Below are 26,637 nucleotides of genomic sequence, written 5' to 3'. Positions count from 1 at the left end.
TTTCAAGCTTATGCAAATTATTATTATTTGACACCAAATGGATAAAAAGAAGCTTGATGATATCCACATTTATAACTTTCCTTTGTTGCCCTTGAAAACTTGAGCCTGGCATTTCTTACAATAAGCTTCCAAAAAATTTTGAGTTTTAGTTTCTTTCGGGATATATGGGACGTTTCTTTTAGTACTTTTGTATTTTTTTTTTTTTGTAAACTTTATGAAAAATCATTGATTAGATTTTCAGAAAATTAGTGCGAGTTTTTTGAGTTAATTTTTAGTGCTGGGGCACTAAAACAAAATAATAAACAAAATTAAAGCGATCGTTTCTTTTTCAAAAACGAAAAAAATTGTGAGAAAACGAATTTCGCGTTTCGTTTTTTTTATTTGATCGTTTCTGCTTTAAGCCCAGCAAAATTTGATTGAAAGATAATATATAAAATTTTATCGATAATAAGTGAGACGGTAAGTGATTTATGATATGAAAAGAAGAAAAACTGAGAAAAAAAAACGTAGGTTATTTTATAAGTATTTAAACTTTAATTTCGGTGATTCTTAAGTAAAACAACACAAATACCTTTTAAGAAAACATAAATTTATCGATTGAAGTAAAATTTAATAAATTAAGAAGACTCATCATCACTATTATTTTGACAGATTGTTCTTCAATTATTTGTTTTGAAAAAAATGTTTGTTTTCTTGGCTTTTAATGTTAAGTATTTCTATAAAATTAAATAAATTTTCTTTTATTTTCTGTTAAACAAGCTTCAAGCAGCCTTACTCACCAAACAAACAAAACTGTTTATAAGATAGCATTAACTTGGAGTAGCTATAAAAAACAACCAGTTTAAACCTTAATAAATTATTACATATTATTTTGTTTTTGTTATAAAGAGATTCAATTTGTTTGTTTTGTTAGATGCACATAAATATGTACATACCTCTATCTTGTACATAAAAGCAACGTTAATGGATGCGAAAAATTTTTAAGATATCTTCTTACGACTCGCAAGTTCAAAGTTTCTTCATTTTATTCCGTATCACTCAAAAATGCAAAATATTCACGTATCATATTATGTATCTATTTATTAATAACCTATTAATTTTTTATTTGCTGTAAGTTAATAAATTTAAGAAAAACGTCAAAAACTCTTTTTTGAATAATGTCCAAGAGGCTTAAATAAGTTGCTGGAGCACCAGCCCATAGATGAGAGTTATATTCAAGTTTCGGACGTATATGTAGGTTTTGTAGATTGTAGCCAGATTAGACGGAGAGAAAAATTTTTTGCAACGTCTCAAAAAACCTAGACATTTTGCGGCATTTTGATCTCTCCACAAAAGGTGGTTGCTGATGCACATTTCGAAGATATCAAGATTTTCCGTTTCGTTGATGCAAGTGCCACTTATAGATAGTGGCAAAGAGGGTTTATCCCGCTTTAACGATACAAGACAGTATTGCGTTATCAAAGCACGATTTTTATACCCCATTGTACAATGCTGTATAGGGAATTTAATTAGCTTATCATATTTTGCCGTTGCAGTTCTACATCCGTAGAGGAGGGTTGTGAGTCTGGAAACGAATATGAAAAGCTAAATGTGCTATCGTCAGCGAAACAATGTTTTGGATAAGAAGTGGCAGACAGGAGATCATTTATAAAAATGAGGAAGAGGGTAGGAGACAAAACGGTGCCCTGGGGCACACCAGCATTTATGTTATGAGTTTCAGACTTGAATCCGTCTTAAATAACTTGTATTGAACGGTTCGAAAGAAATTTCTAATCCAACGAAGAAGAGATTCGTCAATACCGAAAGCACCCATTTTCGATAAGATAACAAGATGCCAGACTTTATCAAATGCCTTTGAAATATCAAGTGCATTAATCTTACTTTCTCCAAAACGATGTAAAGGTTTATTCCACTGTTCGTTGAGATGAACCATGAGATCACCAGTGGACCTATTCATTAAGAAGCTTTCGTTCCTTAAGATATTTCTTAAGCTGATAATTAATCAGCGTTTCCATGACCTTAGAAAGAAGGGACGTTAGTGCTATCGGTCGGTAATTTGTGAGAGAAGAAGATTCGCCTTTTTTGGGATTGGCTAAACAAATGCAGTGTTCCAACTACTCGGAACGAGCCCAGAAGAATAGGATAGATGGAAAAGTTTACGCAGTGCGTAGCGCGTAAGGAAACCTCTTCAAAATAATAGCGGGGATACCATCTGTGACAGTGGATTAATTAATGTTGAGATTTTTAAGAACTCTCGCCACAGTTCGAGTACGAAAAAAGATTGGTCCCATAGAATCCTTTAGACGTTCAAGAACTAGGGGAGTCATGACACTATCTGGTAAGGTGGAATTTTCGGCGAACTGCCTTGCAAATAAGTTGGCTTTACCAATAGAGCTAACTAAAGGAGTGTTCATTGACAACAAACTTAGGAACCGATTAAGAGTTTTTTACAAATGACCAAAAATTCTTACGCACTCAAAAAGTGCAAAGGACCATAAAACACCGACAAAATGGTAAAAACATCCAATTCGACTCTTTAGCATTTGCTGGTTTCTATTTCGAAACTTTGTCTTTAGCTAGTTATTATTTAATTTATCTACAAATATGTAAGAAAGTTGACTTTGCTTAGAGATCTATAAATTAAAAAGTGTACTTCAACTAGCGATGAAAAATTGAATACAATAAACCTCATTTAAATCCCAGCGTCATTGAAAAGAAGTGGACCCATATTTTATTTCACAAATTACTCTCGGATATTTATAAATTATAATAAACAAAATATGCATAATTCTTTAAAAACGATAAAGGAACTCTAAGTTTGAACCCACATACAAGGGTTAAGGGTTTTTTTAGAGCACTATGAGTTTTAGCTAATTTTTCTCATCCTCTAAAGCTAGTAAAAATGTCTTGAATTAAATGAAAAACATGTGCTGTTCAGTAAATCCGGAATCTAAGCATCAAAATTATGCCTTAAGTCGAATATTACATGTCAATTGATAAGAGTTCATTCAAGATAATGCACCGAAGTACTCATAAAAGTTGTAGAAAGAGTTATTATCTCCATACTACAATACACTTAACACAAGGCCGATCGAAATTATTAGATTTTAAGATAATAGAATATCTCTTGGATGAATCTTTAAGAAACTTCAAGGCTCAAAACAAGGACATCTTATGGTTTTGAATTGAAAAAATTGATGATATTCCTCACTTTTCAAGACATTTTAGCTTAATGTTGTATGATGCAATTCTGCTATCAAACCTAAAGGTGTAAAGACCATTTATTTAAGATTGAATTATACAAATAAATTTCAATACTTAATTCGTTTCTATCATTTTTTTCCAGAAAAAGTTATAGGGAAATACTTATTTTTATAATTAATTACTTTTGTTTTGTTTTAACAACCTAATATGATATTTTTTAATAAAAGTATTGAGAGTTAATATATACACACTCTTGCAAACTAAGTTCGATTTATTTTTTTTGTCATTACTATATCAGTCTTTAATTTATAAATTATAACAAACTAAATCAAGGCAGTTTGAAAACTATTTATTTTATTTAAAATAAATATTGTTCATTTGTTTTAAAATTCGAAATTTTTAAATTTAAAATTTGTTTTAAAATGCAAAATTTATATTTTATTTCTTGTCTTGTATTCAAAGTTGAAAAAACGAAAAGTCTTTGATAGTAAATAACGCCTTCTTCAAAGTTGTATAAACTTTTTTATAAAAATACAAGCTATACGTTGAAACCATATGAACTCTTTTTCATAATGTCGAAAATTCAAAAATATTTGTATCTGTGGCAATTGCAACATTGATAAACTATTGTCTTATAAAAATAATTATTTATTTGGTAAAATTATAATTTGTTCCTTTTATAAAAACTTATCAAACAAAATTAACTTTTTAGTTTAAATGTGTTTCTTTCTAACTCACAATTTGTTTTAATAACTTAAGCATAAGGTATTAAACGAAATAAGAAAATCAAATTTTATTAAATGCATGTATCCTTTGGTTCACAGTATAACAAATTAATATATTTAATTCAAAATTCTACGAACCTATGAAATTGTTTTCGTACAATTATTTCTCTTTAAATACAAAAAAATATGTATTTAAATAAATTTAAACAACTTTAAATAAATATCTAAACTGAAAGCCATATGTTAAGCACTATTACAACAGAATCGTAATTTAACACACCTCATGGCCTAGAAATAAGATATTTTCCCTTATCAGTTAAAAATTATAATTGTGCAGAGTTGTGTTAAAAAAAACTTTAATTTTAATAAATTAATAAACTATAGTTCCTAAGAATTTTTCTTTTAAATTTTCAAAAAAAAACTCCATTACCACCATCTCATACATTTCTCTCAAAAATATCCTTCAATCTTGTTCGAAAAATTGATGAAGAAAAAGCTTCAGATAGAAGATGCAAGTTCAAATATTTCCACATCCTCAAAACAAATACAATCCAAAGTTATTTCGAACAAAACCAGAAAGAGAAAGAGAGAGATAAAGAGAGGTTTTTAAAAATTGAGACATTTTTGATAAAATCCCAACAGAATATTGCTTGGGCGTTACTGATGAACTTTCAACACAAATAAGAATTGACAAAACTTTGACAAAATAAAAACTAAGAAAAAGTCGTAAATGTTGAAAATCCTTAATTTTTCTTCTTGAATTTAATTTTTTAGTAACTGATCAAAATTTTTCAATGCTAAAAACAATTTTCATTCAAATTACAATATTTCGTAAGAAAATATATAAATAGACTATCATCCGGCAGCCATATTGTTTCACGAAGATATAAGCCATAAAAATATACTAAAATTCTTCTTCCTTTGGCTCTCTCCCAAACAGGTGGTCTTAAATTGATCCCGATTTGTCTTAACTTTTTCTCATCACTGATGAAAAATATTATTTATGAAATAAAAAACTTACCAATTCGAACCCAAATTAAATATGAAACCAAAGTGAGCATGATCCAAAAATTATTATTTATCCTTTCGATTCCTATTTTGAATTTTCGATTCCTTTTTTTAATTTTTATTATTTTTGGTTTGTGGTGGAAGAGGGGGTGGTGGGATAGTACAGGGGGGATTGATAGAGAGAGTTTTGTTAAAAAATTAAAATCCTTTTTTGCAGTGAAAATTATTTATTTTTCTTGTGTCGCGTATAAATTCACTGCGTAGTTTTTAAGGTTTGGTTTTAAGGATCTGCATTAGTTGTTTGTTAAATATCCTTTTTTGTTTTTTATTCTCGTGGAACATAGAACTTATTAGCAATTCTTTTTATTTAACTTCGATAGGAGTATTATAATATTGTTTGTTGTAGTTGTAGTTGTTGTTGGTGTGTTTTATTTTTAACCAAGAAAATAAAATGGGTTTGGCCGAAGCAATTTATCGGCGATGGCCCTTTCGTCTTCTTTTGTATCCCCGTTTCATCGTATTTGAGAATCCTTTGATAGAATTTTCCACACTTTATTCATCTTCTTCGTATTATATGTATTTTTTTTTTGAAAATGCGCACAATACTTTTTTAGTATATTATATTTTTCGTGATAATTCTTTTTGTTTAAACAATTTGCGTTGTTTTATTATTTTATCAGAAAAAACTGATGGGTGTGAAGGTATTACAGAGAAAGGACTTCTAATTCACTCCATGTTGGTATATTAATTTTACTTTCTATATATATATACCTTAGTATATATATTTTTAAGAATTTAAGAAGGAAAGACGTTTGAGGGGGATATATATAGTGATACTGATAACCTAAGCTATACACAGAGCAGCCCACAGGACAGGATGAGAGCAGCTGTTTGCCTTGGTTTTATGTAATTTTTTCGTCTTCTTGTTCTTCTTCACTTCGCAGAGAGGAGGATACTTATTTTTTGTTGTTGGTTTGAAGGAAGGAAAAAATGTATCCTTTTTTCACAGGAATTGAAATTGATGTAAATCAAAAATATATACAGAATTCACTTCACTTAACAGATTTTTCTTTTAGAAATTGTAACTTTAATTAACAACGGATAAAGGATTATAATATAGTGCAGCACTTTTTTAAGGAGTCCTTTTTTTGATCCTTAAATTAAAGATTAAAATTAAGAACTAAGAAAGGCAAAAAAGTATATCCTTTTGCAAATATGTATAAATAGATATTTTTCTGGTGTACAAGGACTCGTATATTCGCGAAGACTGAAGTTTGGCTTGCACAGCGCTGGTCCTGGTGTACGAGAAAAATTTTCGACGAAAAAAGAGCTTTTTCGAGTGAGTTTCGAGAATGATGCCGATATGCGATGCTGGAAGATTTTAAATTTTGTGGATGTGGAAGGATTTTCTTTCGATGATGGGGATGGTGATGGCGATGGAGATGAAAATGGTTATAGATGGTGAGATGCTTTTTGGGATGCTCTTCTCAAGGATTTGTGTGTGTGTGTATATATATTTTCTATTTTTGCTCAACCATTGATGATAATAATATGGAAATAGCTTTGCGCAGGATTCTTTATACCATCGCATATCGCCTTATTGCCTTAGCCATACATACGCCACCTACGCGCGTGATGTGGTAGTCACTGTCGTTTTTCGCTATCTTTGTTGTTATTGTTGTTGCTGATAGTCCTGTTTATGTTCTTATTTAAGGAAAGGTAGGAGTAAAATTATTCATCGAAGTAGCTTTATTTTTGTGTAGAGTTTTTGACGTTAGCATGTTTAGCAATCATCATCAGCATCAGCATCGGCAGAGAAGTTGAAGCAGTACCAGCAGCAACCATATCATCAGCCTTCATCAGCCCTCAGTCAGTACCAACATCAGTCTTAGAATCAGCATCAGTAGCTAAAAATGAGTTACTTTATGTTGAGATATAGATATTTAAAAATATCCTTTCGTAGAAAAAGAGTATAAGTTTAGGTCGTTTTTGTCTTTTAATTGTTTTTTTTTCTCTGCTCCTTATTCTTTTTCTTCGGTTGTTTCGTTGTACTAATGCAATTTGATAAACCTGCCTACGTACATTTTGAACTCGTACTTCTTGTTCTTGGAGACATAATTTGTGCGCTTACCTTGACTGGATGTGGGATGTGGGTGGCAGTGGCTTTCGGGATATTGGGTAGGTAAATATGTATGTACATACATTCATATGTATACATAACACACAGAAAAAAAGGATATTCTATTAATTTCTATTTATAGATCAATTCATTGTAAACTTTGTATGGATTTAATTCGATTCTGCATTTCGAAAAAATAAAATAGCAACAACAACAAAATAAGAAGAAAATAGCTTATGTACATATCTACATGTATGTTATTTGTATGTATAATTGTGTATGCTGATATATAAGTAAGTTAAGTTAAAGAAAATTTACACAAAGAGTGTGGGCGTCTGGTATTTTATGTGTGTCTTTTATTATAGGTATCGTAATTATTTATTATTTATATTTTTACTTTTATTTCTTTCTTAAGATTGACGTGTATGTATGTAGGTGAGATATATACAAGGTATGTATGTATATAAACAAATATGTATGTATTAGGGTATGAATGAAATTTTATTTTTGTCTAAGGTTGTATCTACATACATAATAGTTTGACTTTTTTTTAACTATGATAACAAAAATGTGAAGTTGATTTGGGCTAAAATTAGATGTGTATTGATGTTTTATAAAAACAGTTCTAGGAACTCAATTATTGACAAGGATTATTATATACTATATAATTTATATCAGAAAGTTTTTAATCATCCATATTTATATTTGGGGAAGTATTTTTTGTATGTACTTGCTTAGTGGGACATTGGTTTCGGGTCAAAATTTAATGTATTAATGTAGGTCTTACAATAAGGCGTCTCGGGCCGCTGCCACTACTGAAGTTGTCATATTTTGATATTTAACTAATAAAGCAGTTACATCAATTTGGAAAACTAAAAGATTATTTGGATTGCTGGAGATAGTGAAACCAGTGAATTAATTTTGGGAAAGAATTTTGAAAACCGTGTGCATTGGTTTGAATTCAGGAGTATTGTAATGACAGGGAAAGACAAAGCATTAAATGCTTTTCCACATTCGCCCTGTACAGCTAAAGAACGACTATCTTAACTCTACAGTATATGACTGAAGGATTATTCAATGCTTAACTCATGGGCATTTCCATGAAGCTTTAGTATTATGGCTAAGCTGTTAATTTTCGAGCAATATAACTTTAAAAGCTTTTCTTTAAAAACTGTTTGTAAGATCTAGAAATAAGTTGCTGAAGCACCAGCGAAGACATGTGATTTATATTTAAGACAAGGACGCATGTATATATTTTTTTCAAATTGTAAGTGATGTGATGATGCGCCACCTGATCCGCGGTCTTCCTCTACTGCGCTGTCCTGTGGGTGTGGATTCGAAGACTTTCCGGGCCGGAGCATTGGTTTCCATGCGCTCTACGTGACAAAGCCATCTTAGTCGTTGGACTTTTACTCTTCTGGCTAAGTCTACGTCGCTGTACAGCCCGTACAGTTCGTCGTTCCATCTTCTCCTCCACTCCCCTCCGATGCATACGGGACCGTAGATCACACGAAGAACTTTTCTCTCGAACCGACCCAAGGTGCTTTCATTCGCTTTTGTCATGGTCCATGCTTTTGCACCGTATAGCAGGACGGGGGGTGACAACTATCAGTCCATTAAATTATCTTTAACTTGAGACTTTAATTGCATTTTTAGCCTTAAATGTTGACACTTTTCAAAAATAGGCTAACATAGGTTTATCTAAATATATAGTACAGAAACAAAAATAGACATAAGATTGTACCATAACCCTGGAGCGTTTTCATTGGGCAAAAGAAGTGATATATGGTGTGGATGGTGGCAATCTAAAAAAAAAAACCTTTTTTTACCTACAATTCAAAGATGGTAAACAATTCCAAAACCTACATTATTCTGATATAACTTTTCTTAGAGCAAGAAATAAATTCTAGAATGATCTTTTTAAGGGGTTTAAGATAGTCAGCAAAGTGAAAAACTGGTATTTTTAAATAATTTGTTGTTGCCTGTACACAATAAAGGTTACGATTTAAAAATTATAAAATTAAAACATTGCGTCTTTTTTAATTTAAAAAATTAAATTTTTTTTCCAACATTATTAATTAATTAACGACAGCGAACTTCAATATTTATTATGGTGGCTGTTACAACAAAAACCAACAGCGCTTATTTGGATGCGGCTTCGTCATTGGATCCAGACTAAGGCAAGAAGTCTTGAGCTATAGGTGCATCAATAAGCGACTCATGCGCGCACACCCCCACAGAAGTGAAAGACGACAACACCAAAGATATGTTTTTCGAGCTCTTAGACAAAACATATGAGCAGTGTCCTAGCTACGATATTAAAATAGTCCTGGGCGATTTTAATGCCAAGCTAGAAGGGAAGACATCTTTGGTGGAATAATCGGGAAGAACAGCCTGCACGACAACACTAATAGATTTTGCTGCGGGGTGAAACGTCATGGTAGCCAGTACGCGTTTTCCACACCTCAACATCCACAAAGGAACTTGGACTTCTCCAGATCAATCTACCGTCAACCAGTTTGACCATATTGCGATCGACGCCAGACACGCTTTTAACATCATGGATGTACGAACTTTCCGAGGAGCTAACATCGACTCGGACCACTACCTCGTTGTAGAAAAGGGAGCACTTCAGATTTCCAGACCCAAGGCAAAACAGGGAGGTGCTGGGAGAAGGTACAACGTCGAATGGCTACAACCACCAGAGATCGCCAAATCCTTTTCCGACAGAGTTACAAGTAACCTCTCTCGAAGTTCTCTGCCGCCAAAACAATGTATCGAAAACCAGTGGCAACATTGAAAAGATGCAATCAGAGAAGCAGCCTCTGATGTGCTGGGTTTTAAACAACTACCAATGAGGAAAGTCGGCAGGCAAATGCATCCAAAGAACAGGCACGCAAAGCGGCGCTGCATAAAAGGACGAGAGCTGCTCATGAGCTCCATGAGCAGAAGAGGCGAGAGGAACATCGACTTCTCAGAAGGAAAAAGAGAGGGTATGAGAAGTGTGCGGTCGGAGAGGTTCAAGGGCAGGAATGAAGTTCGAAAGTTTTATGAACAGGTGAAACGAAATTCACAGGTACATAAACCTAGAACGAAAGTAGAATCATCATAGTGGAACCGCATTCAATCATCAATGCTGAGGATATGAAAGGACCACTTCTGCAGACTGTGACGAACTGAATTCCCTTGTCAGGCAGGATGATCCATTCAAAATAGACGACGAAAGCCGACAATCCCGTCCTCCTGACTTAGACGAAGTAAAGATTGCCATATCTAAGCTGAAGTCTAATGAAGCCGCTGGAACGGATGGCTTGCATGCCGAGCTCTTTAAGGTTAGGAGTTGGTTAGGAGCATGCACCAAATTATCTGTAAGATATGGTCGGAAGAAAGCATGCCCGATGAATGGCAAATCAGTATTGTTTGCCCTATCCTGAAAAAAGGAGACCCTTTAAACTGCACCAACTACAGAGGCATCAGTCTACTTAACATCTCCTATAAAATCTTCTCTGCCGTAATATGTGAACGTCTAAACCCCATCTTCAACAAACTGAAAAGTTCTTATTAGGTGGTTTTAGACCAAGAAAGTCCACAGTCGATCAAATATTCACATTATGGCAGATCCTGGAAAAAACCCAAGAACACCAAATCGACACCCACCATCTTTTCATCGATTTCAAGGCCGCATATGACAGCATCTACAGGGACGAGCTGTATAGAGCCATGTCTAGTTTTTGCATCCCTTCTAAACTATTCCGTTTGTGCAGGATGACCATTGAGAATTCACGCTGCTCCATAAAGGTTGGAAACAACTTAACAGAACCTTTCGATGTCAAAAAAGGTTTTAGACTGCCATGAGATTTTTTTAACATCGTGCTTGAAAGAATAGTGCAGAGCTCACACGTCAAAACTAGAGGCACTATCTTTCAAAAGTCTGTCCAATTACTAGCATATGCTAATGACATTGACATAAACGGAAGAACTCAGCGTGATGTCAAAGCTAAACAAAGTACATACTGTCGTCAAGAAAGGACATACAACACCGACGTCTTGGTCAAAACGTCACAATCGACAGACGTAAGTTTGAGGTATTCAAGGACTTGGTCTACCAAGGCTCCGCTGTAAATGCAGAAAACAACACCAGCGCTGAGATCAAACGCAGAATAACTCTTGCTAACCGCTGGCTGTTCCTTTGCACTAAGAAACCAATTGAGTGTTAAAGTCCTCTCTCGAGGGACCAAATTATTGCTATATAAGACCCTTATCATCCCCGTCCTGCTATACAGTGCAGAAGCATGGACTATGACAAAAGCGGATGAAAGCACCTTGGGTCGGTTCGAGAGAAAAGTTCTTCGTGTGATCTACTGTCCCGTATGCATCGGGGAGTGCAGGAGAAGATGAAGCGACGAGCTGTACGGGCTGTACAGCGACGTAGACTTAGCCAGGGTTACGTAGAGCGCATGGAAACCAATACTCCGGCCCGGAAAGTCTTCGAATCAGAACCCACAGGACAGCGCAGTAGAAGGTGACCTCACCCAACTTGGAGAGCGAAACTTGAGACATCTAGCTAGGGACCTAGCTAGATGGAGAAGTTTGTTGAGTGAGGTCCTAGTTCACACAGGACTGTAGCGCCACCTTAAGTAAGTTAGTAAGTCATCATTTGTCCTCGAGATATTCCATTTAAGATCATTTTTAACAATTTTGTAAATTATTTTATTAGAAAAACGGTAACAGTTTGATTTTTTGAAAAAATTTGCAAATATTAAAAACAATTTTTTTAGGACAAAATTAGCTTGAAGGCAATATCTTTTATTGTTGTCAAGATATTCATTTTTTGTAAGGTTTTATTTTAAAAAAATGTAACTTCTCTTTGAATCTGAAAAGTGTACCAGGCGAAAAAAGTATTTTATTAGATTCTAGTGACTTTGAAACTTAAAAAAAAATGTTAACATTTTCAAAGTCGAACGATTACAATAACTTCGAGTGGAAAAATGCGATATTTTATGACAATTCTATATTAGCGATTCTCTAGGTATGATCTAAGCCATGAAATAAAAAAGTTTAAAAAATCAATGGATTTAAGTTTAAGATAAATAATTCGGTGACGGATCTTATCAAAGGCCACGTCATTTCCTTTCTCTAATTCATTAAGAGATTTAGACACAAATTCAGTAAGATTGGTTGTAGTAGATCGCCATTGTTGTTGTGAATAAAAAATAAGCCTATAATGAAAATAAATAGAGACGTATACAATGTTTTCTTAAAGCTTGGCTATGGGCCTTTAATTCATAACATCAGATTTTGATTCTTTTTTATTAAAGGGTAAAATTAAGGAATCTTTTCAAATCTTCAAAGATGGAGTGCGGAGTTAGTTTTCTGGGTCCCTAAATGTAGCTAAATCCTTTAGGCTTCCTGACTTTACTAGCGATTTTCAGGCTGAACTGCTGGCAATAAGGGAGGCATGTAAGATACTTAAACAAAGCCCAAACCAAAACCGAAATGCGGCTATCTTTACAGAGATTCAGGCAGCTATCAAAGCCATTAACTCGGCCACATCCTCATCTAAATTGGTCAAGCAATGTCGCAATGAGCTCACGTGCCTGAATATTAACCTCGGTGTCACCCTGATCTGAGTTCCGGTCCATAGTAGTATCGTGGGAAATGAGTGGGCTGACGAGCTAGCCAGGCAAGGATCCGTCCTTCATAGCTCACTTGCGAAAATGGTTAACATTCCTCTTGGTGCTATGAAGGGTGAAATCTTTTCTATCTACCAAACTGAATCAAACCGAAGATGGACCAATTTACCCAACTGCATTATATCTAGGAAGATATGGCCCACCTATAATAAAACCCGTACAAAAGATCTTCTATTCAGGCCAAGGCAAGACATAGCCAGGATTGTTGCGGTTTGTACCGGACATTGGCCTATAAGAGTTCATGCAGAGAAATTGGGTATCTCTCACAACAACTTTTGCCGTAGTTGTAGTGACCAAAGAGAAAGTGAAACCATAATCCATTTCCTCTGCAAATGTCCTGCTTTGGCAAACACTAGAATGAAATACTTTGGAAAAACATTCTTTCACGAACTTGATGAGCTATCTGAGACAAAGATAAGAGACCTAGCTTTTTTTCTCAATGCGACAAAATGGCTCTAATCGCTATGAAGCTTCTCTATAAATCTGTCCCTTTCTATTACAGGTCAAACGAGTTTTTGGTATCAAAACGGCGCACTACAGCACTAATTAGATCTCAGGCTAGGTTGCCTTGGGATCGCCTTTTCTACCTTCCTTTCAAAGCTTTGGGAGAATGCTTAAGAAATGGAAAGATGGAACATTGGCGATTTACATTTAATGTTAAATTGATAGAAGCATCTGGGATCTGTAATAAGGCTATCTTGCATTTTATGGATGCATGTAAGAATTCATGAAGCGATGAAAAGCTGCATTGAGCTTGCTTAGAGTTTATGAAGTCAACACCGAAGCTCGTTTTCAAATCACTTTTCCAGATTTTATTTCTGGTATTTCGCAGGGTTCGTGGATCTTTATTTTATCAGAGAAGGGAGGAAGACACATAAATAGACTTATACAAAATTTCCAGGGCGATATCTATTGAGATGCCGAGAACGAAGAACGAATTAAAATCAATATTGTTGATTAGGTTATTAAGTAAAGCAAAGTTAGCGAAGCGGGAATTGAAATAAAATGAGTCTTCAGACCACAACGAATAACTACTCCATTGGTGTGAAAAATTTAAGAAAAGATGATAGGGAAATATGCCAAGGGTCGTTAGTAGATAAGTTATTTCGATAACTAGAAAGTTTGATGTGAAAATTAAGTCAAGTTGTCTACCTAAGTTGTTGGTAATGCTACTAATATAAAAATAAGTAATAAAATAGACCTAAGTCGATTAGCAAAAACTAAAAACAGCTGTCAGTGTCAAAGTAACCTATGATTGAAGAAGTAATCAGTAGACGATCCACCCTGTTCGAGTATATGTCACCCAAAAATTAAAACACGAACAAATATTTTATCATTTTTTTTAATTGTTTTGTTTTTCCTAAAATTATTTTTAATCTTAACAATTCAATTACAATTAAAAGAGTTTAAATTAATCTTTTTTTGTTTTCCATTTTTCACTAATATTTACCTAGAAAAAAAATCTCGTTTTATAAAAATGAGTCTTGAAACATTGGAATCTTCACTTCAATCAACCCTTCGTGGGATAACTTTTCTTTTTATTTTTTTAATTTTTGGTTTGTTCATTAAGTATTTTCCAAATTTATTTTCCTATAAGCAGAATAATTTTCTCGTTAATACGTATTGTTCGTGATTTTTTTGAATTTAAAATTTTATTTTGTATTATTCAATAATTTGTATGTTTACAAAATACTGTTCTTTTTAGTATATTGTAATGAGAACCAATGGCTATAAAATTATTAGTTTTTCTTAAGACAATTTGGAATTAAAATGTACTTTTATTGTTTATTTATGTTTTGAAAATATTGTATTCTCTTCAATTTTCATCCTAATTATTAATAACATTTCTGGTATTTTTATTTATATATTACTTTCTATAATATAATATAATTTCGATTTTGTTGCTTAGTTGGATAAGATTTAACAAATTTTAATTTAATTCTCTTTATAGACTCTAACAGCAAGTTAAAACATTGTTGTATGAGATTTATAATAATTAATATTATAACAAGGTATTTTAGGCTAATAAAATGTTTTGTTTATTCAAAATTTGTTTCTAGTACATTGTGTTTTAATTTAACTATTTTTAGTATAGTATTTTTTCTTTTGACAAATTTGCCAATTTTAGAAATTTTTTTTAGATTTGTATTTCTTTTCTAATTTTGATGTTTTGTTTTTTGATTTTTTGAGATTCAATTTGATTTCAGTTTTTGATATGGAATTTAAATATTTTTTTCTTTGATCAAAAGTTCCCTATCTTTAAAAAGGAAATATTTTAATATATTTTTAAGGTCATTTTAATAAGTAATTTTTATCATATTTTTGTTGTTGTTCTCAATTGATATCTTATCAAGCCATTTCTTATTATTTTGTTAATTGGTTCTTTGTACGAATTTTGATTTTGTGTTGTTACGTGGTTTTTCTGTGAAAACCCAATATTGTGTTTATATTTTTTCAATTTTACGGGTTTGTTTCAAGTTTCGGGTTAAGTTCACTCTTTTCATTTTGAGGATGTTAATTTATTTTTTTTGTATTACTTTTTTTGTGTATTTTTTTTGATTGATTATTATTATTTTAATTGGAAAATTCTAACACTACACACCACTGAGCTATTTTGCGTGAAGTGTTGACAACTGCTATCATTCTAAAATGTAGAACAGCCAATAGCCAAGGTTAAAGGCTAAAAAGCTAACCGGGAACACCATGCGGGAATATTTATCAATAATATTGACATCTTTGATTTTTGGTATTGATGCTTTTAATGCAGAAGCACCCTTTTTGAGAGCGTGGAGCATTCGAGGTTTTTGGTTACCAGGCGCTAAAATAAAAAAAACGTTATTAATAATTAATTATTTATAATCATAATTTATTCTAGGTTTATGTAAAAATCTATAATGAATTACAAAATTTGAAATTTGATAGAAGACATGTTGTTAAAGCAAAATCTGTACAATTGTCATTTACTTATTCAGTCTGTTTTTCAGTTGATTTAGACCACTTAAAAACTAGGATTACATCAAATTTGACATGAAAATGTTTAAAATTTAACTGACCAAGAAACAGAAAGTATTTAGTGGATTATAGAGCATTGTGATATTTATTTTGGGCATTACGACGATTGTGATTTCTATCGTATGTATATTGTATGTCTTATCACCCAACAACATTTAACTCAACTCAAAAAATTATAAAAAGCCCAAAACAAGAAACGTCGTAAATAATACCACTGAGAAAACTTTACAATGCCCAAATAAAATGTCAATCACCCAAACAAAAATTAAAATAGTGCTCAAATTTTTTTAAATGTTGAATGTTACGTCAATTGGTAGTTTGGATGTTATGATAACTCAAAATTGATTTGGACAATATGAAATTGATTCTGGGGAATTTTTGTATAAAAAAGTTTTTCGGTGGTGGGCCATTTTTTGGCGATATGGAATTTTTAATATCTTGGTGATATTTTGTTTCGCAATATGACCGTACACTTCTTTTTATTTGGAATTTCATAAGACCCAAAAAAGTTGTACGGTGAAAGGTTCGGTAATCTTGCCCAAATCGTACAATAACAAAATGTTAACAAAATTGCTTTGGGTGCTATTACATTTTTAATTTGGGTGATATGGTTTTGGGCGAAAAGACCTAACGCCGAAAAAACCTAAGAAGTGTCAAATAGCAAGACCTCGGAGGCCGGTTGTCTACTATTCGAATAACGACCACATTGACACATCCTAAGCCTAAAAGCCGCATAAAACAGTGATTCAGCTTACAAACGTAGCCTCCATGCCGAGGCTACCTGATCACCAAAGATGATTTTGAGCAGAAAAGCCAAATCTTGTCAGATATTTCAAAGACGATATCAATTTTAACAGTCGTTCTTGGGTGATGCACTTAACCTTTCCCAACAGCTCACATTTTTACCAGTTTTACTATTTTCAGTAGAAATTGTGCCTTATGACAAACAATTCAAAAACTGAAAGCTCCACAAATAGCAAACTATTCTAAATGAAAAAAAACTTATTTAAAAACCCTTTAACCCAGAGAAGTTATTTTTGCATGACAAAAAATTATATAAAAGTATTCAAAAACAATGACATTGAGCTTTTTTATTAAAGAGTAATTAAATTTTGAGGGCCAATGTTGAATGTGAACCACACCTAAACGTCAATTTATTTTATGCATTTCATTTGACATTTGACTCGTTAAAGTTACGTGGACTTATTATAATAATGACGAGCGTTCATATCAAAATGCATATAGTGCAGTTCATGATTTTTTCGACAAATTAAGTTGTCCAAATGTGCACACAATCGTGCAAACATTTGAGCATAATAATCCAAGAGTGATGGTCGAAAAGCCAATGCACCCACAAAGAGTGACTGTTTGATGCTGTTTACGGGCTGGCGGCATCAACGGGCACTATTTTTTCCAAAGTGAGGCCGTTCCGGAAGTAACAAAGGATGGAGTTCGCTGTCGTGAGATGATAGCAAACTTTTTATGGCCCAATTTTGGAAATATGATTGTGGTTTCAACAGGATGGTGGCAAGACAACAAGACAATGGCTATTTTCCGTGACAAATTCAATGGCCGTACTATCTCAAGTGATGGCGAAGTCAATGGGTCACCAAAATCATGCGATTTGAAACCTTTCTGATTCCTCCTTTTAAAATCTAAGACAATGCGAAATTCGGTTGAATTTTTTAATAAATAATATGAGCCCCAAAGTTTTCTCTCCAAGCACAGTATATTAAAACCCGAATGTCTCACATTAGCAGATCCAATCAACTTACCTCTGCTCCCTCTATATCGTAAATTATTTCGATTCGTTCCGTAATTTCTAGCAATTCTAAAACTAGGTGGAAATTTAGCCAAATCTAATGTTTCAGATCCTATTGATCCAATTGTATTATTGTAGTTGCCCTTTCTCAGCGATGGAATAGGACTCATTCGAACATCTTGCAACTCAATGATATCCTCAGTAGTTGAACACGTTTCGGATTTATCGCCTTTACCTTCAAAAAAAATAATATCTTTATTAAATTCAAATATTCAGAAGAATTATAAAAATAAATAATACCAGTTTTCTTGTCATTTTCTTTAACTTTCTTAAGTTTCTTTTTCGCTCTTTTTCCCCAATATGTGTAATTAACTGCTGCATATTCTAATAATGCTGCAAAAACAAACACAAAACACATAACCAAATAAATATCAATGGCTTTAACATAGGATATCCTTGGCAAGGAACTTCGCACACCGGTACTAATAGTGGTCATTGTAAGAACAGTTGTGATGCCTACAAATCAAAAAATGTTATTAATAAATTAAAAAATAACGAATTGAATATAAGGACTTACCTAAAGCAACTCTCGCACTAGTTGCCTCATGGTTTATCCAAAATGACACCCAGGATAACATCACAATCAGTATGCTGGGTAAATATGTTTGGAACACAAAGTATCCAATGTTCCGTTGCAACTTAAATGATAACGATAGCCTTTGATAAATACCAGTTGCTAGTTTCTCTTTTCTGTCATTAGTTTCATAGCCGATTATTGTAAATTGTGGCAGTTCGGCATCTTCAACACCACGCACTGGAGTTGGTTTCCAGTACATTACTACATCCGTTACAGTGTATCCATCTTAAATAAAAATGGTATTACTTTTACATTTACATTCTATACAATTCTTTCAACATTAAACCATACGATCTTGAGTGACATTCCACTACACATTCTAAAGCGGCCCATATACCTTGCACAATAATCATCGGTGTCAGACACCGATTTTCGATTTTAAACACCAACACATTAGAATTAAAGAGTGTAGGAAAATTTCACTCAAGAATGCAAATTAATGAATGCAACAATATTGTATTCTTTTACAAGCTATAAGGTACAAACAATATAAAGATCCTAAGAGAAATCTACTCCAGCATGGAAAAATAAGTGGAGATAAATATCAGTTAAAAAGTCGATGGCTTAATAGCAAAACAAGAAAAAATATAACTTCAAAAATGCAAAGTAGTAACGATTTTAGAATTCAAAAAAAAATAAAAAAAAAATAAAAAAATAAAAATTATTGGGTGTAAGCCACGAAACCTTCCTTTGATGAAACTGTCAATATCTATAATACTTTTCTGTCCAATTTCCGATGGTCATTTTTTAATAACATTTAAATAATTAATGAGGTAAATTCTTATTTCTGTGTTGGGTGATGACTGCGCAGACGGTTCCGATTGTATTCCACCCGATAGTGTTAAAAAAAATCCAACTTTCCCTAAAAACATAAAAATTCCCCAGTACATGGGAAAAGTCATATCTTACCAAATATTCCAGGAAGGTTACAAGTCGGATATAAGAAATTACAGGATCAAATCTCACCTTGAACTTCGGAATTGTCTTTCGAAATATTTCGTTCCTCAATCTGGTGTTCTTCAGGGATTGTTCTCTTCTGATGAAATGAAGATTTTCAAAATATTAAAGTCCACCTTTGACCGTATAATTTAACAGACTGGTATTCTTAAAAGAAGATCATTTTGAAGTAGGGAAAAAGCTCTAAATCGAATGAGAATTTTTTATAATCTTAACTTTGTATCGACCCAATACCCAATGTAAGTAATGCAAGATAAATTGCGGTTAAATTTTTGTTGATGTACAGAAGCTGATCAGTTTGATTACTATTAAGGCATAACACTAATGGATAATTGCAACTGTGAAGTTTTTAGTAATCAAAATAAATTTTCTGCATAGATAACTGTCTTGCTATTTTTTGTTTTTGTGTATTGTGGTGGCTGATAAGTTTTGTGTCCAATATAACAACATTCAGGGGCTACGAAAAAATGTATGTTCTGTATACGTCCATACTGTTTAAACAGGCCAGCTGTTCTGGCACTAAGTGAAACCCAGGTTGGCGAAAAAACCGATCATACGGAGTTTAACCTTTATGGTTATAGCTTAGTGTCATTATTCTTTTCTCACCTTGGTCTAGCCGTTTACGTCCGTAATGATGTTGCCTACCAGCTTCTACCACAGTATAACCAATGTATTAATACAAATTTTAATTATATATGGTTCAAATTTACTGTTTAAAGGCGCATCATTCATACTTGTTTTATTTATCGCAGCCCAAGTTTGGATAGTAATTCGACTTTAAACGAAATCGATGCGCTGTCCGACTCTATTCCATTTTCCGCGCAGTGAGATCGTTGTTACGAGCGATTTCAATGTACACAATTCTTCGTGGCTGACTCAGTTAGTTGACGAGCCAACTGGGATTCCTGACGTTACAGGTCAGTCCGCCAACATTCTAGACTTGTTTCTTACTTCTGATCCTAATAAATATACTGTCAGTGTATTATCGCCTCTAGGCACATCAGACCATTGTGGCATATCTGCAAATTTCTCATGCCAAAAAACGCCAGTTAAAGTTAAAACCCCTACGAGAACCGTCTGACAATATGAGAAAGCCAACTGGGACGGTCTCAATAATTTCTTCAGGTATTTTAACTGGTCACTATGCTTCCTCGATAGTGACGTGGATCCCAGTGCAGATATGATTACAAACTTAATTCTTTGCGGAATGAGAAATTTTATCCCGAATAGGGTAAAATCTATCAAACCCAAAGAAAACTCATGGTTTGATTCGAGCTGTAAAGAGGTTATTAGATTCAGAGATGTAAGTTTCCGTTGTTATAAAGCCAACCCAACTGAGGAAAACTGGAATAAGTTCAAACAAGCTAGAAAGACCAGTAACGGACATATAATTATAATTTTTGCATGACCAGAAATTACGGCAAAAAATACTACAATGTCCCAATGGTAGTAAAAATGTCTGGTCATTTGTAAAAAAATGTGTGTAACACTACGTCTTCGTCGGTTCCGACGCTTGTTTCCAATGACACTCTCTATGTAAGCTCGATTGATAAAGCCAATTTGCAGCACAGTTTGCTGTTAATTCGATGCTGCTAGTCAGTGACATGACTCCGCCTGTACTTGAAAGCGTTAACGATTCTATGGGACGAATCTTCTTTAGCACTCGTTCAGTTACTAGAGTACTTAAAAATCTTGACATTCACAAATCCGCTGGCCCGGATAGTATCCCTGCTATTGTTCTGAAGAGGTGTTCTTCAACGCTGGCAAACCCACTGCGTAAGCTTTTCCATCTGTCCTATTCTATAGGTCCAAAAAAGGCGACTCCTCCTCACAATCCAACTATCGTCCAATTGCACTTACATTCTTTCTTTCCAAGGTCACGGAAACGCTGATCAATTTTCAGCTTGAGAAATATCTAGAAGAACGAAAACTTCTTAATGGCCGGCAGTATGGCTTTCTTTGCAATAGGTCCACTGGTGATCTCATGGTTTACCTCACCGAACAGTGGAACAAATCATTACATCGTTTTGGAGGAAGTAAGATTATTGCACTTGATATTTCAAAAGCATTTGATAGAGTTTGGCATCAAGCTCTCTTATCGAAAATGAGTGCATTTGGTACTGACGAAGAAGGGATTTCTTTGGGTTAGAAATTACTTTTCAGACCGTTCAATTCAAGTAGTATTGGGCGGGTTCAAATCTGATATACCTCATGTTTATAAATGATCTTTTGTCTGAAACTTCTAACCCACTCATCTTTTCATATTCGTTTTTAGATTCTCATCCTTGTTCTTCGGATGTGGACTACCAACGGCAGCCTATGATAAGCTCATTAAATTCTGATCTTGACAGAACATTTTTCAATGGGGAATCAAAAACCGTGTAGAATTTAATGCTTTGAAAACTCAATGCTGTCTACTGTCGCAAAATCGTAACCCTCCCCCAATGCCAATATCCATGAGTGGTCCTTGCATCGAGGAGACGGAACAACTATCAGTCCTAGGTATGTGCATTACAAACCACTTGTTGTGGAGTGATCACATATTTGACATCGCCAAAAATTCTGCTAAGTGTTTTGGTTTTCTCCGACGATGCTAGAAGTTTTTACCCCTTCTGATCTGGCTATAATTTATAAAGCCTATATTCGTCCAAAACTTGAGTACAATTCCCATATTTGGGCAGGTGCTCCTATAACCCACTTAAGTCTTTTGGACAGAATTCAAAAGAGAGCTCTAAAAATGATAGGTGACCGTTGTCTAACTGAAACTTTTGCATCTCTCGAGCACCGTCGTAAGGTTTCATGTCTCTCATTATTTTATCGCTACTTCCATAAGCAATGCTCTAATGAAATAGCCAGTTACATTCCTCCCCTCAAACAATTCAACCGTAATACTCCTTCTTTTAGGAATGCCCATCAGTTTACACTTGAGCCCAATTTCGGTCATTTTGTTAAGTACAGAGATTCTTTTTTTAGTCGCACTACACGAATGTGGAATGCTTTACCAGACTTAATATTTCCCACTCATTACAATGTGCAGGCATTTTAATCCTATCCTCCCTTCCTAATCACTCCTCCCTTCCTAATTACTCGCACTGTGTATAATCCTTATAAGGGTATTCATATCACCTTGAGTGCGGTATAAGAATCATTTTTTAAAATCAGAACTGAAAAATTAAAAAGAGGCTGTGATGCGACCCACACTGATTACTTCCAATCCCGTCCGTTGATTTGTCTTGCTTGTAGATTTTTAATTTTTTCAGAGTCCTTTCTGCATCATTCTGCATTTTTATCTGTACAACAAAATTTATTTTGAAGTCGATATTGACTTGAAGTGAAATGATTAAAGTACTGAAGGTCAAACCAGCATGAAGGTCTTCGAAAATATAAGCGACTGAATGAGCTACTGCGAAGGTAGCCAAGTAAGCCACTTGAAAGACGTTGTATTATATTGGTTAAATTTGAAAACTTCACAGAAAGTCAAATTCTTATTCTCAATACCGTCTGGGCTCAACAGCAATAAACTTTGTAGGAGCATGTTTTTAAAATATATTTTAATTCCGAAATGAATAAGACCAAGACCAATAAGTATTTGGCTTGGAATTGAAGTTAAACGAAAGCTGAAAAGCCTCATTGTGTTCAACAAGGGAAATAGTTCCCTACGTTGTGTCAAAAAGGTCAATCATAGTTACTATTGGTTTTCATCATTAAAATAAATCATTACAATTATTTTAACAAGTCGTTAATGCTTAACATTTTTTCTGACAGAAATCCGTCATTCGAATTTTCGCTTCACTAAAGAATCAGATGTTTAGGATTTCCGTCCGGAAAATAGAAAAATACATTTTTAGTAAAAAGTAATTTTCGATTGATCAATACATAACTACCATTTCTATTCAAAAGGAGACACAGTTTCCAGACGGATGTCAATGATACTGGCCCCTATAGGGGCTATTCATTTTTGTTCAAGATTTAAAAGCAAGTAAGAGAGTCAAATTTGTTAGGTTTGGTGTTAAAATAAAGCTGATGACTTCTAGATTTGTGTCTGCTAAAAAATACGTTATTTAAAACTAAACATTTACTTAAGTTAGTTTTTAATTTTTCAATGATGAAATCGTTTTCAATGAAAAATCTTATTGGTGCCTTCATATTTCGGAAAAAAATCGTTCCACTGAAAGTGTTCCATTTTCTTTAGGTTCACATCTGTCATTTTTAATTTCAATGATTAACTCTAGCCTCAATTACGTCATTTAGAAAATATTTGTTAAATGAAATACATTTTCAATGGAAGCTATAACCAACCTGACTAGCCCCTATTTGATGATAAACCTTACTAGTTATATGTTTCTAAAAAGTTATAAATAAAACTTAAAAACAAAGAAATAAATATCACCCAAAATATTGTCATGGTACATATGATAAATATTATAGTTCAGAGTTAACAATCATTTTATGATGATTGATCAAAAACAAAATTATGGGGTTTGGTGGCTGTATTATAAAAGCTTAAGAGTATCCATGAGACCATTTTATTTTTTATATTCGTACTTTTAGAAGAGAATATAAAACCTCAATAATAATTTATCAAAGAACGTGACCATTGAATTCTTAGAAGAAAAATAAACGCAATTACTTCAGATAGTCACGTAGGATAACATCTATGGCACTATAAAATCTCGTACACTGTGTCAATGTCAAAAACTGAAAAATACGTTCGTAGATATAAAGATATGTTGTAGACACACAGTTTTTCAAACTTACAACTTTCGATCTCTACAGTGCAGTTCTGTGAATCCAATGGATAATAGTGCAAGTCCATCATACAAGCCAGAGTTGTAGTAAATCTCATTCCATATGTCACAGCACCATCTCCGCCCAAACGCACAAGTTTATTGCGTTCTGTTACATCGTGCAGGAAGCTAATTAATTAAAAAATAGAAAACTTAAATCAAACACAATTCTATTCCAATCCAATCAATTAAAAACAATTGTCTTTCTCAAATCACATCTCAGTCTATAGAAGGAACTATAGGAGGACTCACCTGTTCTTGTCGTTTGCAAAAAACGTATCCGGCACCCAAATTTTCTCAGCAAAATCACCTGACAACGTCAGAACATCGTTTACACCATCATCGTCGGCGTCATCGTCGTAGTACGGGCCATAGGCGTTGAACGCTAAACGCTCATCCCTCCAGTATTGATTCAAGTACATTGTGATTGTGTAATCCTTTGGGGGCACGTGATGGGTGAGCAGGGATGACAGAGAGAGAGGGAGAGAGTGTGGTGTGCAGCGTAAGTAAACAACATGAAACGAAATAGAAGCAAAAGGACATTTAGCAAGCTCTGTGAAGCTAGAGGTAAGTTGTGTATGGGTATAAGGTTGTGTTTGCATTTTGCATTCTTCAAGCTATAACGCCTTTACCTATGCCTGTTCCCAGTTCACACCGCCCGCGTCGCTTAACCTAACCCCTTTGTCATCATCTTGTATATGAAGGTGATTGTTTGTGTGTGGTTTGGTTTGGCTTGGTTTGGTTCAGGTTAGTTTAAAGTGAAATGAAGCAGGTGATTCAGATTCAGATCGAGAGAGAGGAGATTCTGTGCCAAGGACGGCTTTTTCCTTCCTTCCTTTGGCTCTGACTCCCCTAGCTTCTTTTGCACCGGAATAACCTTATCGTTAACTACATGTAAGTTTTCACTTTAGAGAGTTTTAAGTGTGCCGTGTGGTTTCGATAAGAGCTCTATGGATATTTATATATATTTTTTACCTACGAATTTTTCCAACTTGATGGAGCTCTTCATTTCTTTCCTATTATAGGCATAGACAGCCGACCTGAATTGGATTTTTTGATGTCGGCAGTCAAAATTATTTGCTTTTTTTTATACTAGTCCAACACATTTTTTTTTGGTTTTCTTTCACATTAATTTGTGAATAAGTCTGTTATTTCTTTCGAGCCCGTTTAAGTTGAATTTGATTGAATAATGAATTTTTCAAAAATTGTTTTCATTTGAAATATTCTGCTATTCGAAATTTATAATTTTTTGACATTTGACAAGTAAAGCTTCACCATTTCAAAAATGGAGAGAAACACTACAATGTAGAAAGTTATTAAGGTTTTAATGGCTATGTTTGAACTATTTGAACAAAGATTAAGATACTCTACAGATGACATTAGACGAATGCCTATTTTAACATCGAAGGCTATACGTTAATAAACAAATTTGTAACATTTCGGATACGGAGGCTAATGTTAAGGCTAGATAGTTCAACCCAACATTGCTGGACCTGTATAGAGGATCTTTTCCATCAGGAAAGATGAATTTAAAATCTTTACTGAGGTTCAAAGCAGGGCTGCAGTTGTCAGTATCTGTAGCGCAAATATATTCTCTGGAATAAAAATGATTAGTAAAGCGGCTGTATACGTCCACAAATCATCTTCTATTGATGGCCCCACTTGTCACCAAAAGCAGGCATTAAAGGCAATGCAAGCCTTCTTAACCGGTTTTTCAATGTTTACTTTTTTTTTATAATAAGCGCACACTCAAGGTGATATATTACCTTTATTATGTAGACAGTGTGAGCACTAGGAAAGGGAGAAAGGGGTTGAAAGAAGATGTCGGTGCACATTGGTTTTGAATTGCTGAATATTGCAATAGCTGGGAAAGACAGAGTGTGGTAAGGCATTCCACATTCGCATAGTACGGCTAAAGAACGAATCTCTATACTTGACAGTAAGACCGAAGATGGGCTCGAGGGTATATTGATGAGCATTCCTAGAAGCGCGAGTATTACGGTTGAACTGTTTAAGGGGAGAAATGTAGCTGGCTATTTCTCTAGAGCATAAACCATTAAAATAACGGTAAAACAGGGTGAGACAAAAAACATTTCGACGATGTTCAATTGACTTAAATGATCTTATGATGGTAATATCACCAATCAGTCTAAATGCTCTACGTTCAATACTGTTCAAGAGGCTTAAATAAGTTGCAGGAGCACCAGCCCAGATATGGGAGTTATACTCAAGCTTTGGACGTATATAAGTCTTGTAAATAACAGCCAGATCAGAGGGGGAGAAAAACTTCTTGCATCGCCTTAGAAAACCCAAACATCTTGCGGCATTTTTGGCGACATCGCGTATGTGATCGTTCCACAAAAGGTGGTTGGTGATACACATACCAAGAATATCCAGATGTTCAGTTTCCTCGATGCAAGTGCCATTTATGGATAATGGCAGGGGGTGTATATCTCGCTTTAACGATACAAGACAGCATTGCGTTTTCGAAGCATTAAATTCCACGCGGTTTCTTATTCCCCATTGTACAATGCTGTTTAGGTCGGAATTTAATGAGCTTATCATATTTTGTCGTTGCAGTTCCACATCCGAAGAAGAGGGGTGTGAATCTGAAAACGAATAGGAAAAGCTAAGAGTACTTTCGTCAGCGAAACAATGTATTGGATTAGACGTTGCAGACAGAAGATCATTAATAAAAATGAGAAAGAGTGTTGGAGATAGAACAGAGCCCTG

General features: G+C 34.0%; 2 protein-coding genes across 2 annotated transcripts in view; both read right to left on the bottom strand.

Annotated features, from left to right (window-relative positions):
- LOC129944846 (low-density lipoprotein receptor-related protein 4) overlaps positions 1-12,698 on the bottom strand; it is a 31,577-nt gene extending 18,879 nt beyond the window's left edge. Inside the window, exon 1 of the mRNA XM_056054507.1 lies at positions 12,650-12,698. Within this exon, the coding sequence (XP_055910482.1) occupies positions 12,650-12,698 (49 nt within the window). The remainder of the gene's footprint in view (positions 1-12,649) is intronic.
- A 2,232-nt stretch (positions 12,699-14,930) lies between these two features.
- Positions 14,931-26,637, bottom strand: part of LOC129947926 (gamma-aminobutyric acid receptor subunit beta-like) — a 37,797-nt gene continuing 26,090 nt past the window's right edge. Inside the window, exons 5-10 of the mRNA XM_056058692.1 lie at positions 24,157-24,341; positions 23,876-24,033; positions 18,101-18,385; positions 17,824-18,039; positions 17,537-17,758; positions 14,931-15,567 (exon numbers count right to left, since the gene is read on the bottom strand). Coding sequence (XP_055914667.1) covers positions 15,389-15,567; positions 17,537-17,758; positions 17,824-18,039; positions 18,101-18,385; positions 23,876-24,033; positions 24,157-24,341 — 1,245 coding nt within the window. The 3' untranslated portion in view covers positions 14,931-15,388. The remainder of the gene's footprint in view (positions 15,568-17,536; positions 17,759-17,823; positions 18,040-18,100; positions 18,386-23,875; positions 24,034-24,156; positions 24,342-26,637) is intronic.

Source organism: Eupeodes corollae, chromosome 2 (assembly GCF_945859685.1).
Source record: "Eupeodes corollae chromosome 2, idEupCoro1.1, whole genome shotgun sequence".
In the NCBI taxonomy this organism is placed as follows: domain Eukaryota; kingdom Metazoa; phylum Arthropoda; class Insecta; order Diptera; family Syrphidae; genus Eupeodes; species Eupeodes corollae.
Note: the sequence above shows the minus strand (reverse complement) of the source record. Positions and strands in the feature narration are given on the sequence as shown.